At 37.7% G+C, this 18,525-nt stretch overlaps 3 protein-coding genes across 14 annotated transcripts; all 3 read left to right on the top strand.

Moving 5' to 3' along the window:
• Window positions 1-266: 266 nt before the first annotated feature.
• Window positions 267-10,293, top strand: LOC108999190. Of its 11 annotated transcripts, XR_001997446.2 has the most exons (8): window positions 267-572; window positions 808-953; window positions 2,352-2,463; window positions 3,015-3,428; window positions 5,166-5,374; window positions 5,601-5,654; window positions 6,829-6,891; window positions 7,378-10,293. XR_001997446.2 is itself a non-coding variant. In XM_035687836.1 (3 exons), the coding sequence occupies exons 1-3, from the start codon at window positions 546-548 to the stop codon at window positions 3,188-3,190; spliced, it is 315 nt and encodes a 104-aa protein (XP_035543729.1). In that variant the 5' UTR covers window positions 267-545; the 3' UTR covers window positions 3,191-4,288. The 11 variants fall into 11 exon arrangements, 1 of the variants encoding a protein (XP_035543729.1); XR_001997448.2 differs by lacking the exons at window positions 3,015-3,428; window positions 5,166-5,374 and having other exon boundaries at window positions 7,378-7,815; window positions 7,908-10,293; XR_001997445.2 differs by lacking the exons at window positions 3,015-3,428; window positions 5,166-5,374 and having other exon boundaries at window positions 7,378-9,543; window positions 9,776-10,293.
• A 563-nt stretch (window positions 10,294-10,856) lies between these two features.
• On the top strand, window positions 10,857-12,264 carry LOC108999191. The gene is made up of 3 exons (XM_018976001.2): window positions 10,857-11,023; window positions 11,165-11,253; window positions 11,847-12,264. The coding sequence occupies exons 1-3, from the start codon at window positions 10,994-10,996 to the stop codon at window positions 11,998-12,000; spliced, it is 273 nt and encodes a 90-aa protein (XP_018831546.1). The 5' UTR covers window positions 10,857-10,993; the 3' UTR covers window positions 12,001-12,264.
• A 1,880-nt stretch (window positions 12,265-14,144) lies between these two features.
• On the top strand, window positions 14,145-16,454 carry LOC108999187 (pentatricopeptide repeat-containing protein At1g74900, mitochondrial). 2 transcript variants are annotated; one of them, XM_018975994.2, is made up of 2 exons: window positions 14,145-16,013; window positions 16,092-16,454. In XM_018975994.2, the coding sequence occupies exon 1, from the start codon at window positions 14,185-14,187 to the stop codon at window positions 15,676-15,678; it is 1,494 nt and encodes a 497-aa protein (XP_018831539.1). In that variant the 5' UTR covers window positions 14,145-14,184; the 3' UTR covers window positions 15,679-16,013; window positions 16,092-16,454. The 2 variants fall into 2 exon arrangements, with proteins under 2 accessions (XP_018831539.1, XP_018831540.1); XM_018975995.2 differs by having other exon boundaries at window positions 16,084-16,454.
• Window positions 16,455-18,525: the final 2,071 nt, after the last annotated feature.

The raw sequence follows: 18,525 nt of genomic DNA, 5'->3' as shown, positions 1-18,525 counted from the left end.
AAGTTTTTTGTCTAAGTGGTCCATTTTTGTTAATGATTTTCTATCCTTGGATATGACAGAAATTTAAAAAAAAATAGATAAGAGAAAGATGATAATTAGAATTAAAATAAAAAAGAATATCAAAATTAATATTTTAATAAAATAGTGATAGATTTATTGAATCTATTATTTAGTGTAGTTAAAAAGTAACTAACTAAATTTATAAAAATAAATCTCTTAAATTTTGGCTAAATTTTGTTTAGCCCGCTACTGGTGCTCTTAGAAAAAAATGATGGAGATAAAAGGCCGAGCGTACTACGACGAGCTCACTTGCAAAGGAGAAGGAGCCACCAGGTTTCAAGCAGGGCCTCGGATTTTCCTCCTCCTCAGAAAATGCCCCACTAAAGGCTCGGTTCTGCCTTCCTCGTCGTCATCTTTTCTCACCACCAGAGCGAGAGAGGAGTTCGGAAAAGAATAGAAGTAAAGAAGGGGGTAGGGATACGGATACGGATACGGATAGAGAGGTTAAATTGGGGAGGGAAAGAAATGGTGGGGTTGTTTATTCAATGATGATTGAGGGCTATGACAATTTGGTATGTTTCTTCCAATTCAGCCGTGGTTCAATGTTTTTTGCATTGATTGGAATTAGGAAGCTTTCTTCTTCTGCTTACGGGCGTTTCAATTTCCTGTATGATATATAAGCATTGTAGTAATTATCATAAATTTACGATGTGATTGATGTTAATGTTGGTTGAGCTTTGATTGCTATTCATATTTGTAAACTAAAAAAATCGAACTCTTTATATGTTGTTTTCATCAATTTTGAAGTATGATAAAAAGCTGTATCTCTGTGTAAACGGGCACCAGCTCAAAGAGTCAAGATCAAGAGTCAAAGAGTCAAAGCCAAGATGAAACTTCAGCTTGCCGAAACTGGTATCTCTTTCATGGAGCTGTGTAAAAGAATTTAGGTTCAGGTAAAATCTCAGTGAATAGTTCTAGACACATGAATGAAACTAGATGAATTTGCTAGGATGTGGAAGTACTCGTCTGTTTTCAAGGATTTTTATTACAAAACTCTTATGTTTGGAGAGAGCTAGGTGGTATATAAAGTGACGATGTCTGCTTCATTTTGTGGATGCCTTTCTGTAGGCTAAAGCTTTCTACGAAAATGTGATCTGTATTAACTTTAGAGTATGATGTGCTTGACATATGGGCTTGTCCACTTATTGTTCTTGAAGGGTTTGGTCTTTGCCACAGGTTTTGGACCTATGATGATGTTTAATTCATTTATTTTCAAAATCACTATTGGTAGTAGAAACCGATAGCCCTTGTTGATCGCTCTAATCATGAATGTGTAGCTACAAGATTTACCTTTAAATGCAGCCTTTTCTTTTGTTCCAAAGATTTAATAGATTCCATAATACAATTAAAGAAATTTTAAACTAAAAAGGGCATGGAGTCATGAATGTTTAGTAACTTTGGTTCTTGCAGGCACCATTTTTTTGATAAGTAACATATGGCTTGCTCAAATATTGGCAGTTATTTGCATTTTGTATTGTACCTTCCATGCCTTCAGTGTTAGTTCTGCTTGTGTGATTGAGGCGAAACTCACACCGTCTAGCAAGTGTGAATAATTATATTAACACTTAAAACTTTGGCAAGAAATCTCATGTTAGATCCTTAGAGTTTATAGATTTTATGAATATATAGAGAAACAAATGGAATAAAGAGCAGGCTTGGGGGAGTCATTTCTCTGTCTGTAAACTTCAGTGCAGAGAAACTGGCTCACTTTGTAAGGAATTTGCTATTTTGCCCGGATCTTCTTGTCATCTTTTGAAAAACAAATTAATGATAATGCCTTTCACCTTTACTATAAAGGCTTCACGAAAATGGAATGTTTCCTTTCCTCCCTTGAGTTCCCTTTACTTTGAAATAGACTCTTAGTACAGACAACAGTCACTGTGGCTGACAGGGAGAAATCCCATAAGCACAGCATTGGACTAACCAGATGATAGTAAGTTCCAATTGAAAAATGATTTGTGCTAGTTCTGTACATGTTCTTCGGAAAAGAAGTGGGACCCATCAGGAAAAAAAAAAAAACTCACTTTTTATGGTGGGTCCCACCTTTTTTTTTTTTTTTTGGTGGAACTTGCACACCCCGAGGGCCAGAACCTAGCATTGATCTTTAGCTTGTCTGCGGCAGCAGAAGATGATGTGGCATTAATCAAGCACATTGGCTAAAGCTTTTCATTTACTGTAGTAGAGGAACCGTGCACCATCTCTTCATTTATCTTAAACATGTTAATTTGCATTTGATAATCATGCATGTGAGTTCTGACCCTAGTGTAATTTACATTTTTTGTGATGCGAAGTCATCACCTTCACCTTCCATAAGTACAGATAGGGAGCTGGGAGCAGAGGAAATGAAAAGGAGAGCAATGACAATGACCTTGTTGGTCCGTTGGAAGCATCTTAAGCGAGCAGGTAAGTAATTTTGCTCAGGTTTTTTTTGTTTGGGGGGTGACTTGTATTTGAGATTGATTGTTCACAATTCAAGTGACTCTTACCCATCTTTTAGGTGCTTGTGAATCCACAAGGAACTTGCCGTGACTGGGATAGTAAATTATAGGATCTTAGATAATTAAAAAAAAAAAAAACTAAAATCACCTCGCATGCAACATGTTGGGAGTCTCTCTTAGGGCTTGTTTGGATAGTGAGATGAGATGATCTATGAATAATAGTGAAATAGTTCGTGAATAATAGTGAAATTGTTTGCATTGAGATGTTTTATGGGGTTTTGGGAATGAAAATATTATAAAGTTAAAATATTATTAGAAAATAATTTTTTAATATAATTTTTGTTTTGGGATTCAAAAAAGTTGAATTGTTTTTTGTGTTTTGTTTGAAAGTTTGAAAAAGTTGTAATGATTAGATGAAAATTTTAAAAATTTGAAATTAAAAAGTATTTGTATTTGTGGTGTTTGGATATTAAGATAAGATGGGATGAGATGGAAGGCTTTTGCTATCCAAAGCAGGTCCTCGTCATTCATCAATCAGTATTCAGCAGAAGAAATCTGTATCAAGTGCTTCAAGAAAAGGAATGAAAGCCTCGATGGAGAAGGAAGACTTTGAACCTTCCCCGTGTACACCAGAAAGTAGTACCGATATCTACAGGCACAATTTGCGTGGTTATGGTCAATTTGTTGATTAGTTTCTTTAATTTCCGTAGTACCCATACAGTTCCCCTTGCTGATTAGTTTCTTTAATTTTCGCGGTTATGGTCAATTTGCCCCACTAGTGCCCACCAAAAGCATCTGTTGATCCCCAATTGTTTCCCCTACTTCCACCAGCTTCATTCGTTGATACGGTTCCCGTGTTCCAGCCACCAGTGATAGCACCACTAGAGCCTCCCCTGTCTGAACGGCCTTTACTAAATACCTCAGCCAATGGTGAGAGTTTTCCCTTTAACATGTGCATGATGACCTGCATCTACCTTTCACTGGTACAGAGAAAGAGAATACTATTTTGTTGGGAATTAGTAAACAAATCAATTACAAGGAATTTAATAATGTGGTTCACCTTGAGATAAGGGAATTGACTTTGTTTTGTTTGTTCTAGTTGTGAATGATTGGTGTCTGTTTGGTGTATAATATGCTGCCATTTATATTGGATAGTCTTTAATATTAGCCAACCATTAAACAATACCTCAAACTCAAATTGGAGATGACCGTGAGCTAAGAATGTGATAGACCTAGAACTGGAGACAATGAATCAAACGTTGGGGGATGGTGGATCAGAGGCTGCAGGTGGTTGTTTGATGCAGTTTAGTGGTGAATCAAGTGTCTTATTGTATTATAGTGGAGCTCTTATTTGTTTCTTGAGAGCTGTTTCTTCACCTAAAGTCCATTTCTTTTTTTCATCAAGTCATAAATAACTTTCTATCTGGAGGAATACCAGATGCCTTTCAACAGTTCCTGGTTTGATGAACTTGTAGGCATATTTTCTTTTATTTCAAATAGTTGTATCTTCATCTTACTTTCTATTTTAATGGTTGTGACCAAATGTTGTGGTGCAGAGATTTGTCGAGCAATTATGTGCTGCCTTTTGCAACTCATAATTGTTTTTTGCTTTTTGTATAGGAACATTATGAAATCCATCATCTTTATAGTTTGTGAGGTAGATTAACATTCTATTCAAATGGTTAAGGAAATCTAAGTAGTTTATTGATTGAATTGGACCTCTTAATTTGCATTTTCTGCTACGAAGCTTAGTAGTGAATGCACAATGGACTTGCCAATTGATAGTCAGGTTCTTGGCAAAAATTAGTTTGTTGGTTTCAAGAATTGTTGTATAAATTTTTTTTTTGTCAAATATTATTAAAATATATGAAGTGTATTTGCATAATATAAAAAAAAAAAAAAATTGTCAAATATTATTAAAATATATAATATAATATTATTATTTTGACTTTAAGATAGTTAGTCCAATGTGGACTCACTTAGAGCATTCGCATTGGAATATCCAAATGCAAATGCAAAAGGTCAAATGGCTTAATAAACATGAAAACGGGCTGCATTGGATTATGCAAGTGTATAAAACCAAATGACTTTTAGCTACAGTGATTCGACTCCTTCGGTCATATTTGACTTAATACTGTAGTTCAACCAAATATTTGTTTATTATTTTCTCCCTCTAGAAGCGCTCTCTCTCTTCCCTCGATTTTTCCTCTGTGAAGTAGTTGCTTTTCCCTCGGTTTGTTACTCCCGCATAAAGATAATTGAACACAAGCTGTTTGACACAATGTCTCACAAAGCGTGAGAGCATATTGGAGAGCCTTTCACTATATATATTTACCGTACATATGTGTGAATGAAAAATAGAAATTATAGTGTAACGTTACAATTGAGGAAGAATTGGAAAGTAGATGAGATTCAACCCTCTGTTTCCATCTTTGTATTTTAGCCGTTGGGTATCTTTGTTTCCATGTATGGCTTTGTAGCCGTTGGGTGACTTGGGTCTGTGTATGGCTGGGTTTCCATGTATGGCTGGGTTTCCATGTAAGGCTTAGTAGCCGTTGGGGTGATTTCCTGAGTATCTTCAATACAGCATTGGATTGTCTCAGTTTCTTTCACAATTTTCTCTCCATTTTCCGTCTAGTGCAACTGCATATCTGCCATTGTTTTCAGCCCAAAATCTGAAATCACTTCGCCCGTTTCCTTCGCACGAAAGCCACTCAAGCCATATGGTCCAGATCTCTGCCCTAGAGTGTTTGTTTCCTTCGCAAAAAAGCCATTCCAGTCGTTTCTCGTCAACACAGAACCACTCAAGGCAAAGAGAAGCCATTGAAGCTGCTCAGAGATGGAGGCGACTTGATGCAGCCAAGGCCCAACTCAAGGTCCCTCCTCCACACCTACCCATCTAATCTGACCAATTCATGATCCCCTTTGTGTGTTTTAGCTTTTATTTATTTTTTATTCTCAAATTGGTTTATGATTAATTTTTCATGATAAACAGATTGATTGTATGGATCATCTGGTTTATTAATAATTTATTAGTTAGGCTCTGTTTCTTTCTTGGAATTGTGGCGTCCTATTTCACTTTGCATTTGGGTTTCATTGCAGCAGTTGCCTGTAGCAGCAGCACCAGCACATCCTGCCGTGAGCTTGGAAAAATAGGTAAGTATGTTTGAAATTTGTTTTACTGTGATGTTGGTTGAATTTGTATATTTTTCTCAATTCTGTCTACAAACACAGTGAGAGGGAAAAGATTTTAAATGAATTCTTTGGAATCCTAGGCTCAAAACCAGACACTTTGATCTGAAAACTGGTAAACAAAAACCTGATTGAAGACTGCCATGCACAAAGCTAGAATAATCTTCCTTTTTCTTTTTTATAGTTTTTCTTCCATGTATAAAGCTGGATTGTCTTCCAGGATCGTGCCTACAAGATTTATCTCATTTGTATTACTTCTGCTTGGTCTTTGTGAAGTTGGAGTGAGAGTGGAGTGAAGTGGTCTTTGTGAAGATGAAGTGTTTGATGAAGTGCTATTGAGGAAATTAATTAATTGATGAATTAATGCAAAACTAATGCAAATCCAATAAGTGTTCTTGATAAATTAATTGAATCATTTACTGTGAAGTTAGGATTATGGTAGTCATCTTTGTGCACTGATTGTTCGGCTGATCAGTTGCTTCTGATATGTGGGTTTTATCACGTCACTTAATCGCGTTTTGGTCAAGAAAATCGTCCTCCCGTCCAAGACCCATGCCGGCATTTTGCTTCCTGAGAAAGCTACCAAGCTTAACTTTGGAAAAGTTGTGGCGGTGGGTGCTGGGACTCATGATAAAGCGGGGAAATTGATACCTGTCAGTGTAAAAGAAGGAGATATTGTCCTCATGCCTGAATATGGAGGAACTCATGTGATTTGCTGGCAAGTAGTAGTTCTACCAACCACCCAAAAATAAAAATGTAGTTCTACGGTTCTACCTTGTGCTGCAATTGAGCAGGTCATTTTGTTTTGGGCTTTTTCATCGGATGAAAGTAAAAGATTGTAAAGTGCTAAACCAAATGATAATGATGGTTATTCCATCACTTCCAGGCAAACACTCTTTCTTATTCCTTAGCTGGTAAAGTGCTAAACCAAATAATAATGATGGTTTGTAAAAGATTGTAGGAGTGCTAAATATAGATTTCAAGCAACCTGTTTGCTTCTATACAAAAAATGATGGCATTCCAACTGATCATAGCTAGCATAAGTAATCTGTTACTGTGTTCCGATTTTCTTTGGTTCATCATGTAATTCATTTTTAAAGTGATGGCTAGTTTAACTAACCTGGGTTATTATGTACAGAAACCTAAATCTTGGAGGCTTGCTTGTCAAACTATTGTTGGAAATAAGGAAAATTCTAGCAAGGTACTCTTCGAAACAATTTATTCTTCATTAGTTTCTAATATCCATGCTTTAAGTATGTTAAAATGTTGCATATATGATATACCCAAAGTATACAAGTTTTAGTGAGATTATTTACTTCCGTAGGTACGGCCTTAAAAGAGGTATTAATGTCAACTCTCTCTTTCATGCAAAATGATATATGGAAATCCAAACTGATTTTGATTAAAATGTATAGAATCCAGTACTCACGTTGCATTGATCAGAGGCTTGTACATCTACCATACATAGCTCTCAACTTTGAAGATCCTTAGTAGGTCTAAATGATATTTTACCTTGGGAGATCACATCCAAAGTATTCTTCTAGCTTTTTATGCATGATGTTGTGAAATGTGTAGCGATGCCTGATTTTTTTATGAGAAATGTTGCTGCCTCATTTAATGACTTGTTGAACACTCATTTCATTATGTGCTGCCTCATTTAATTATGATAAACTTTAAATTATTCAAGGATGGAGCCTTCATTTGATGCGGATCCCTTCTTCATTACTCTCTTGCAAAGTGGTGGACAAGAGGAAGACAGCACCCCCTTCAATAGCATGCATGATAATGTGGTGGTCCAACCATCACAAGCTGAAGGTGAACAAAGGCCACCTATTAAAAAATCTCAACGAGGTGTGTCTTTCACCACTGAGGAGGATAATCTTTTTGTTTCAGCTTAGCTAAACATTAGCTTTGATGCTATTCGAGGGACTGACCAAAAATCCACACAAATGTGGGAAAGAATTTATGAATAATATCATGAGTATAAAAAACCAAACAACCTGAATGTTCGATTGCGTCATTGACCAATATGTGGCAATCGATCCAAAAATGCACAAACAAGTTTTGTGCTACTGTAGCACAAGTAGAGTCTTTGCATCCAAGTGATACCACAGAGGTCAATAAGGTATTAATTTTGTTTTTCCTTTAGTTTTTTTTATATGCTTGGGCTTATTTACATACTAACTTTATCACTTTGTTCATTTAAAATTGAGAAAGTAAAAATAATGTACAAAGAAATTGAGAAGGCAAACTTTACTATGGAGCATTGTTGGTGTCTATTGAGACACCGACCAAAATGGCAGCAACATCAGTCAACATTGTCAACAAGGAGGAAACCACATGGAAGATGTCCGGCCAGAGCTAGCTTAACTCCAGACGGAGACGATATTTTGGATGACAACGTGGAGGTCATCCTTGAGAGACCTCCAGGCAATAAGGCTGAAAAAGACAAGGAAAGAAAGAGGAAGTCTAGAGATGATGTAGATTCTGAATTTACCCATGCCTTAGCTTGCATGACTGATGAAAGAAATACATTCAGGATGGACAGAAGAGAATTTAACAGCAAGCAAGAGCGGGATATAAATGAACATCTTGCACTTCAGAAGAAGTTCGAAGCTGAGATAATGAGATTAGATCTTGATAGGATGAAATCAAAGCAACAATTTTATTTCCAACGTCTTCAGGATGAAATTTTAATTTATGAAAAAAAAATTAATAGAACAAAAAAAAATTATATTATTAAATTTATAATATTTTATTATTATTTTGACTAATATATGGGTAATCCAATATGAGAATAAGTTTTAAGTGGAATAACCAAATGCAAAATCATATCATATTATGCAAATTTTGCATTTGTATTTGCATAATCGAATGCTAAGAACATTGGCATTGAACTAGTCAAATACCAATGTAAATCTATAATTTGGCTAGATGTGAGGAAAAACATTTATATTGGACTAGTCAATGCTCCAAAGCTCAACATATGAGCTATAGTAAATTAGGGGATCTCTCTATTGTTGGCGAGTTACTATTCACCATCCATCTCATTATTTTCTTATTTCCATCAACTTCTCCTCTTTCTTTCTCTCGTTCTTTTTCTTTCTCTTCAGACCCGCAACATTCTTGTCGCCCTCTTCTCTCCCTCGTTTGGCCTTCTTCTCTCGCATGAATTGGTTGGATTCTCCCGTCTTCTTCCAAGTTAGGCCAAACGGTAACTCTTCTTTGCTTTTCTCTCCCTCTTCTCTGTGCATTTTCTCTTAGTCTCTCATCTCCCTCTTCTCTCATTTTTTGCTCCGATTCTAATGTACTCCTAAAAATCTCTAATTTTCTCTTTAATAAGCAATTAAACGGAGTCGTTGTGGCGGCAAATCCATCATTCCTCTCTTAGTACATAGCTGCTCTTCCTTTTTCCCTTCTCAGATATGCACATTAAAGCTCTTTTTTTCCTACCCTTATGTAAATTTTACTCACTAAAACTAAACTTCACCACTGCCAATTTATTCTTTTGTTTGCTTCGTTTTGTCTGTGATTTTCTTTGTGAAAATTTTATTTTTATGTTTTGGTTTAGATAGGTCCCCTTAATTATGTGATATATGAAAATATGTGCCAATAGATTTGGCTGTTTTGGATCAGAATAGCTAATAGATTCAATTGTTTTGGCTATTGATGGTTTGGAACCTTTTAATTATCCTGCTACAATTGAAGTCACATTGATGTATAGTTTTTTCCCCATCTACATATTTGCAAGGACTTGCATTTATAGAATTGATTCTGCCTTTGTTTGTTTGGACAAGAAATTGAGGATGAGAAACTTAAGCTGGACCAGTGCTTTTTAAGCCTCTAAATGAAGGTAACTTAAATCTGCTCTGTTTATCTTCTAAATCCTAAAAAGTGGACCAATTTAACTAAAGACAATTTCCATGTAGTCTTTCCATTACATCAACTAGCTTAAAGAAATCAAAAACTTCATTTCCTTCCATGCCAAAGATGTCATAAGCCATTTTAATCACGTTAGTTCGCTTTAAATAGCAAACCAGTTAAATAAGTGTTTGTTTTGTCCATATTCTGTCTTTTATTTGCAGGTTTGTCATCAAATATATGTTTGTGATTCTACATGCAACAATGGTGTGAATTCTTTTATTACTTTGCCTTGTTTGTAAGTGCCACAAAAGGTAAATTTTTAAATTTTCAGATGCAGGAGTTTGGCTTGTTTTTACAGCAAGCTTGTGGAATGGTGCTATCTATCTAAACTCACTAATATTCCAATGTCCTATTTCTAAACTGTCATATTGAATGAACTATGCAGTGACTGAGGTGGAGAAGAATGCATATTATAATGGGGATTATGGCAAGGGTGGTTGTGTTTGTAGAGTCTGTTTCCAGCTGCAAGGGTGGTTGTTCTGTTTCATATACTAAAAATGTGTAGAATTCAAACTAAAGAAGAAGAAGTTGGATGATGTGCATTTTATGTATGATCTAGTATTTGGATCCTTGATTTTTCCTTATTATTTATAGGGTTTCATTAGCTCAAGCGAAAGTTGTTGTGCATGAAGTAGTACTGCATTCAGATTATAAAGTTGTAATATGTAGGAAAAAATGAGTAAGGAGATAATTATTATACCTTTTTTTTTTCTTTTTGGTTTTGATTTATATGCATTATATTTATTAATTAACACATGGAGTATATTTGTAAAATATAAAAAATAAATTATAAAATATTATTAAAATATATAATATTATATTACTATTTTAGCTTTAATATGGCAAGTCTAATGTAGATTTACTTAATCAAAATTTAACCCTATAGTCAAAACTTGAAATTCTAGTCAAATTTTAGACTTGACAATAGTTAAGTCATTGCCAATGCTCTAATGTTTTTAATCAAAAGTTGATATTATAACTAAAAACTAAATTTTAGATTTAACAATTGTCAATGCTCTAATGTCAACGAGCCTTTAAAACCATTATTCTGTGGGTTATGATACAATACACAGCGAGTTCATGTGAGACCGTGCGTGTAAATCATATGTAAACTCCCAGTGATGCTATCATTTCCCTTATTCTTTACGTGTCGACTGTTGATTCGATTAATAGTATAACTTTACGGAAAAACAGTGGGCGGCTGTTTTATCATTCCAGCCAATCAGGTTGCGTCGTTATTAAAAAAGCAAACACTCGACTGACTAGGAAAAATAAAAAATATATGAACCCTTCTACTCAAAGATAAGTCGCCTCATTTTCTTCGCATACCCCATCTTTTCTCTCCGCACCCTCTTCGATTCCTCTCGTACAGTGCTTCAATGGCTCCGAACCGATGGCTGAGGCCCGAGGTACGCTCAGATCCATCTTTGATTCTTTCTCCATCTTCTGGATCCGACTGTTTCTTTGCCTTGTTTTGATCGATTTTGTTGTTTTAGGAGTTTTTAGATCTTAATCTCTATATTTATGTGTATGTGTGTGTATACGTTTAGGTGTATCCTCTGTTCGCCGCCGTAGGAGTTGCTGTAGGGATCTGCGGGTTTCAGCTCGTCCGCAATATCTGCATCAACCCTGAAGTCAGGTCCCTCTCTCTCTCTCTCTCTCTCTCTCTCTGTGCTTATGCTTTCTGTGTATGTTTGTGTGTAGAATTATGAGTGCATGTAGGCTAAACTGGTATGGGCTTCCCGAATCACGATTTGAGTCCCTTATTCACACTGTGATTTCGTAATCGTAATCGTGATCTTTATTACTTTTTTGGTCTTAATTATTATTTTTATGCCGGAATCTACTGCACTTGGCTTCGTCGTGTGTAAGACCTGTGTGATAATCATTGTTCTGAAAAACGTGGTTGTAGCTGAAAGTAAAATGAATGGCTTGTAAAATAAAAAAAAAAGGTTGAAGTTACAATGATAAAATTATAATGATGGCAATTTGTATTTTCAGAAACCTTTTTGTATGGATTACTTGCTTCTCTTAAATCCTGTCCATTAGTCATATCCAGGTGAGTAGCCGGTTGTTATAATGGAAAGATTGGATTTTATGAGCTGGTTAAGTATGTTAAGAGGATGGCTAGTCATTTCAATTCGAACTTGAAACATGACTAGTTTTGTGATATAGAAAGGTAATTAATTAGCCTATGTGATCATATCAAGAATCTTGTTTCTTTTTTATCAGGGTGAACAAGGAGAACAGGACTGCAGGAGTGCTGGATAACTTTGCTGAGGGGGAGAAGTATTCAGAACATTTCCTGAGGAAGTTTGTCCGCAACAAGACCCCAGAAATCATGCCATCCCTCAACAGCTTCTTCACAGATCCAAGTCGAAACTAAATGCCCAAGTAAAGAGAACTCAAGTTGTGATATAAACTCTAGAATGGTGTGGTTTGCAGTTGGAAATCGCATTGAATTTGCATCCAGCAGATGCGGTTGACTTAAATAAAGTTTTGGGTGGATAATGTTTTGAACCCCCTTTTTTAAAATCAGGATGATGTTGTCTTGGAAAATGGAATGTTGTTCTCTACTCTGTTTTAACTGGAATTGGTAGATGTTGCCAATTTGATATAGAAAGGTAATCAGCTGGTTGTTCTTTTGATATTGAATGTTCTCCTGTATCTCCAAGCTTGTTAGAACATACAGCCTAGCAAATTTCTTCTTATTGCTCATCAAGTTGGGCAGTCATCTTTCAAGAGACAATATCAGAAAAATGGAGATCAGAAGATCCCCACACCAGCCCCAGCAATGAATCTCTCCCCGTCTTTAGTTAGTCCCATGAAAAATGCATGAAACTCTTCTCCCATGTACGTGCTTTAGAAATATCATTCAATTTGCATTGTCTTTCCAAATTTTTGATTTTGCCAATGTGTCCTAATGGAAGCAATGGAGAGCATGGAATGGCATGCTCATCATCTCATAAGTTTGTCTCAATCCATTTAGGGCTCAATAATCACATGGATTTATATTTACAGCACGTCAATAGGCATCAACATCAGCTGGAATATTTTCATCCCAACAAACTCATGTTACGATCCCACATTGACTAAGTATGGGATTAGTTGATGGTTTATAAGCTCCTAGGCACCCTTCCCTTGTAAGCTAGTTTTCAAGGGTGAGTTCTACCTAGTGGGTTCATAACAAATGGTATCAGAGCCACCCCACATCTAAGGCCATGTTGCGACGGTTGCAATCGTGCGGCACGGGGGGTGATGCCGGCATGGCAGTGTTCGCCCGGAGCTAGGAAAAGACCAAGCGCACAGCCAGCCCGTGTGAGCGCCGGGACCGCCGTGGACGTCGGTTGCGGAGCGTGGTGGTTGTTACGATCCCACATTGACTAAGTATGGGATTAGTTGATGGTTTATAAGCTCCTAGGCACCCTTCCCTTGTAAGCTAGTTTTCAAGGGTGAGTTCTACCTAGTGGGTTCATAACAATTTGTCAGTCATAAATACCCCATGGGCAAGGTCATTCAGGGTGGAAAAACATTATTCCGCATAGAACACATTGGAATACATATCCATGTCTTCAACTCGATAAGGAATAGGATCATTTCTTAGAAGTTCTTCAAATATTGCTTCAACTTGTTCAAATTCCCGTAAAAGCTTTTGCAATTTGATAATTCCACATGGATCAACTGTAGCATTCTTGCGCGTTCTTGATAACTCACACTCCATAGACACCAGTTAGCGGTTCATAGTTTCATTTCTTCTTCTTTTCACTTTTCTCCGGCCTTAACGAAATAATATGGGATTTTCACCCAGCCTAATCCCGGGGGCGAGAGTCTCACATTGCTTAAATGAGATATTTGTATTGTCTTGAATTTCTATATAAAAGTCACATTATAAAAAATTATAATTTGAACAAAGTATTAATTATATTACTATATTTATATAGAGAAATGATTTGTATAAGTTCTAAATAGACAAGTCTCATACAAACCTTTGTAAAAAAATAGATCCTACTTTAAAAAAAATGTAAAAAAAATTATTATTTATTAGTGTGACCTATTGTTTTACAAAATGTTTATATAGAACTTGTCTATTTGAAACTTGTATCTAGCATTACTCATTTATATATATATATAAACTATTAACGTATATTTATAAATATATATTTATATAACGAAAAAATCTTCTCCACACTCTACTGTTGGTAGAAACCCCAGCACACCTAACGTGCTGGATTGAAAAAAAAAAAAACTATGTGAGGTGTATAGAGAGTGTAATATACAGTAGGCTGATTTATAACATTTCTCTTATATAAAATACATGTAAATATACAGAGCGCCCTGCCCCACCATGCGCGTGCGGGACCCCGCTGCCACCCCCTACGGCCTCAACCCTACCAAAATCATTCCATCGCTATGATCATTTATCAACAGAGAACACAAGGGGAAAACAAGTCTGATTTTGGTTCTTCCCTACTCCTTCCCTAGTGGGCCGGGCCTAATAAAAAGAGCTCAATTAAATGAGAGTCGTTGAAGTTAGTGGTGTTTGGCTGGAGGAAAACGAGGGAGAGGGAAAATGTTCACTCTGCTTCTTCGTAGAAATTCTTTATCTCTTTCTTACTCCCAAATTCAACCTCCAAAACCTTCTTACTTACTCCCATACCACTGCCTCTCCACCACGCCGCCACCACCCCCACCACAAGATGCCATCATAGCGAAACTCATTCTCTGCTCCGACCCACGAACCCTAACGCAAACACTAGTAGACCCAACAATTCAATGGACCCCGGAGCTTGCCGACAGTGTCCTCAAGCGCCTCTGGAACCATGGACCCAAGGCTATCCACTTCTTCAGAACCCTAGACCGCCACCACCCCACCTTCGCTCACTCCTCTTCCTCCTTCGACCTCGCCATCGACATCGCCGCCCGCATGCGCGACTACAAGGCCGTATGGGCTCTCGTGGCCCGGATGCGTAATCGCCGCCTCGGCCCGGGACCGAAAACCTTCGCCATCATCGCCGAGAGGTACGTCGCCGCCGGCAAACCCGACAGAGCTGTCAAGCTCTTCTTGTCTATGCACGAGCACGGTTGTTTTCAGGATTTGAATTCGTTCAATACGATTCTTGATGTTCTGTGTAAATCGAAACGCGTCGAAATGGCGTATAATTTGTTTAAGGCTCTAAAGGGTAGGTTTAAGGTTGATTGCGTTAGTTATAATATAATTTCAAATGGGTGGTGTTTAATTAAGCGGACGCCCAAGGCACTTGAGGTGTTGAAGGAGATGGTGGAGAGAGGATTGGAACCGAGTTTAACCACGTTTAATACAATGCTTAAAGGTTATGTTAGAGCTGGTCAGATTAACGAAGCTTGGGAGTTCTTTTTGCAAATGAAGAGAAGAAAATGTGGGGCCGATGTTGTTTCTTATACCACCATGGTTCATGGGTTTGGCTGCGCTGGCGAGATTAAGAGAGCTAGAAGAGTTTTCGATGACATGATTGGGGAGGGTGTGCTCCCTTCTGTCGCAACTTACAATGCACTGATTCAAGTTTTGTGCAAGAAGGATAGTGTTGAAAATGCCATCTCGGTGTTTGAGGAGATGGTGAGGAAGGGGTATGCGCCTAATTGGACTACTTATAATGTGATAATCAGAGGATTGTGTCATGCCGATCAGATGGATAGGGCTTTAATGTTTCTGGAAAGAATGAAGGAGGATGATGAGTGTGAGCCGAATGTTCAGACTTACAATATTGTGATTCGTTACTTTTGTGATGCCGGAGAGATTGAAAAGGGGTTGGATGTATTTCAGAAGATGGGTAGTGAGGATTGCTTGCCCAATTTAGATACTTATAATGTTTTGATGAGTGCCATGTTTGTGAGGAAGAAATCAGATGATTTGCTGGTGGCTGGGAAGTTGTTGACCGAGATGGTGGGCAGAGGATTTCTGCCCCGGAAGTTCACTTTCAATCGGGTCTTGAATGGGCTTTTGCTAACTGGCAACCAAGGTTTTGCAAAAGAGATATTGAGATTGCAGAGTAGATGTGGCCGTCTTCCTCGTCAGCTCAAATTGTGAAAGTGTACTGGCGTCTGAATTGGCTCATTTGTAGATTTTTCTTAAATCCTCCTTGACTGTAGAGCCAATGTTACAATGTTACCAAGGGCTTCTGATCGTGCTTGATGATGAGTGCCATTGTTTCTGTCTCTAAAATGGTTTTTGAGGATGTGCTGCTGCCTTGGCCTTCAACAGCAATCGCGATCACATTAGTAATTTCAGTTGGCTCCTAAATTGGGACTTTGGGTGCCTTTTTTGCAATCAGTCCACACAGCAGGACCAGGACTTATATTATGCATGGTGTGGTTGGGAAGTTCTTGAGAATATGAAATCCTCTCATCTTCAGCCATTTCTCGGTAACACATTGCATTTTTTTTTTATTATTGGTACCGGGTGTCCGGAATAAAGTCCTAACTAATCCTGTAGGTGCACAGGTCCTCTTCAGAAGGGAGTTTATCGTGAGTGCACTTCTGATAATTCAAGTAGAAATTTTCCAAGTCCGACGGCCCCCTACAAATAGCGTTTTGGGGGAGCAATTGATACAGGACAAGAGGAGTTTATGGTTACTGGGTTTGATAACCTTCGAGGTTGCTTTGTTCATCCTTCCTAGTGCTATCTCATGTTCTTGCAGCATGATCACTGCCATTTCACGTGACGGCACCCAATTTTTCTGATTCGGCATCAAATAAATAGTTATTCTATGCATGATATATGCTCAACCATTCAGTCCAACAGTTTGTTCTCTCCTGTATTTGATTGAGATGATAAGAAGATTGATGCGTTGTTCAGTGATAGCATATTAACATTGGTTTAAATTTCATATCCATTTGCTGTCAGCAAATGTTCGGATCCATTTTCACCAGTTTTGATGCAAAACATTTAGGTGCAGTTGGGATAGTGAGATAAAATGATATAAGTTAATATTAAAGTTGAATAAAATATTATTTTTTAATATTATTATTGTTTTGAGATTTTAAAAGATGAATTGTTTATTATATTTTATATGAAAATTTAAAAAAATTGTAATGATGAGATGAGATAAAACGGTTTTTATATCCAAACAAGCAAGTCAACAGATAAATAACTTGTCTGCGTGGTAAAAACCTATCCGTTCATTACACCGAAGAATATAAGAAAATAAAAAACCATATTTTACCTCACATTTCTTCACTTCACGCTCTTGATGAGGCTTTAATCTTCTTCTTCCATGTTCTTATTCTTCCCTCTTCTTCCTTTCCTCTCATTTCTCAGCCTCTCTTGGAAGTAGACATTGTTGAAAAGTAAACTTTGGAAGCCGAGAGATCCGTGGCCGTCTCTTGACGTGCAAGAGTTTTTTCAAAATAGACATTGAGTTTATCTCTTTCATCTCATGCAAGATTATGGCTTGATTGAAGAGCAAACGTGGGGTTTGGTCATGGTCGTGGTTTGATTGTGTTGGTTGGTGAGTCCCCATATGGCTGGCGTCTACTTATAAAACAGGTACAAGCACCTGGGGAGGATGGGGTGACAACTTGCCCGTGCCGGGTGAGTAGCAACCTTAATCATATTAATATAAAATTACATTAATAATGTTTTAATAAACAATGTTGCAAAAACCTTTTTTTCAACACAATATTCCTAATCCATGATTAATGGGTTTCAAATTTCATTTTGTGTTAGCTTCGGCAGAGCTTTCAAAACCTAAAACTTCCTTCCCTCCATCGATTTTTTTATCAAGCTACAGCCCATCCCAACTTTGCCTATTTACCAAATTACTATGAATGGAACCGTTAGTAAATTATTACAAGGAAGACTTCTATTAAATCGCTACTTACCTTGAGTTTTCTTTTTCAAATAACTTTGACTTTCATTTCATTCTTATATTAGAAAACCAGTTTTTAGAATATTTTGAATAAGGTTAGTTAATAGAAATGGAAGGGGAATTTCCTACTAGGCCTGGGTAGGACATCTGAGGCCCATCCTAGCCCAAGCCTCATCCCCTAAATGGCCCTGATGCTGCTTAAGGAGCTCGGCCCCCGAATTATGCAAACTAGAGAGAGGGGGGCATAGCGGAAGAAAACTAGCTGATAGGGACAACAGGACTCGCCGCCCCTGATGTCCCTTGCGACACCTAACAATAAAATATTTGCATCGACAAGCAGGCGGCAAACGCGGGTAGCCCTCCATTCTCTAATAGAGGGTATGAAGAATAAGAACGTCGATCATCTGCCGACAAGATGCCACTATGGGAGCTACGTCGCATTAATGGCGCCACCTTCGGACTCCACACCGCATTGATGTCGCCACCCCAGGCTCCACGCCGTATTAAAAGACCTTGACTGGGCTACAGTGGGAGGGTGACGTGAACCAGAGTACAAGATGCCCCCCTCCTGTGAGGAACCTCGTTTAAAAGTCATCCTCTACGTACAAATGTCTCTCTTTAAACTTGGAGATTCCAACATGACTTACTAAGATGATTGACTAACTTTAACATCGGAGGCTCTTTGCACTAAACCCACTTTGCTTTCCCTTGTGTGCAGATAAGAGGACCTCATCTCAGGTTGCTAGAACCAGGCCCAGGTGTATGAACCACAATGTTAACAAGAAACAACTAAATGGGCTAGGCAATTGAGTAGGTTGAGATGGTGGATCTATGTGATTCATAACCCCTCTTACTATAATGAATCTCATGGTAAGTGGTATGTTTATAGAAAAACTCTAAACACAAGCGACTTTCCGCACCTCGTCTGCCTGGCATAGGACCCGCGAAATGAAACGGGACGTTTTGATGTTGCGAAATGGGGCATTTTCAGATGAGTGGGAAACGAAAATGGGATAGGGGAAAACAGAGTGATTCTCCTTCCATTTCCCCCGTCCACTCCTTCTCTC

The sequence above is a fragment of the Juglans regia genome, chromosome 2 (assembly GCF_001411555.2).
Source record: "Juglans regia cultivar Chandler chromosome 2, Walnut 2.0, whole genome shotgun sequence".
In the NCBI taxonomy this organism is placed as follows: domain Eukaryota; kingdom Viridiplantae; phylum Streptophyta; class Magnoliopsida; order Fagales; family Juglandaceae; genus Juglans; species Juglans regia.
Note: the sequence above shows the minus strand (reverse complement) of the source record. Positions and strands in the feature narration are given on the sequence as shown.

Excerpts from the sequence above, each read along its gene's own strand:
- LOC108999190 (XM_035687836.1), top strand. The coding sequence starts at position 546 with ATGATGATTGAGGGCTATGACAATTTG. Across the intron at positions 573-2,351 it reads TTGAGGGCTATGACAATTTG|TCATCACCTTCACCTTCCAT; the intron begins GTATGTTTCTTC and ends TGTGATGCGAAG. Across the intron at positions 2,464-3,014 it reads GAAGCATCTTAAGCGAGCAG|GTCCTCGTCATTCATCAATC; the intron begins GTAAGTAATTTT and ends TATCCAAAGCAG.
- LOC108999191 (XM_018976001.2), top strand. The coding sequence starts at position 10,994 with ATGGCTCCGAACCGATGGCTGAGGCCCGAG. Across the intron at positions 11,024-11,164 it reads ACCGATGGCTGAGGCCCGAG|GTGTATCCTCTGTTCGCCGC; the intron begins GTACGCTCAGAT and ends GTATACGTTTAG. Across the intron at positions 11,254-11,846 it reads TGCATCAACCCTGAAGTCAG|GGTGAACAAGGAGAACAGGA; the intron begins GTCCCTCTCTCT and ends CTTTTTTATCAG.
- LOC108999187 (XM_018975994.2), top strand. The coding sequence starts at position 14,185 with ATGTTCACTCTGCTTCTTCGTAGAAATTCTTTATCTCTTTCTTACTCC.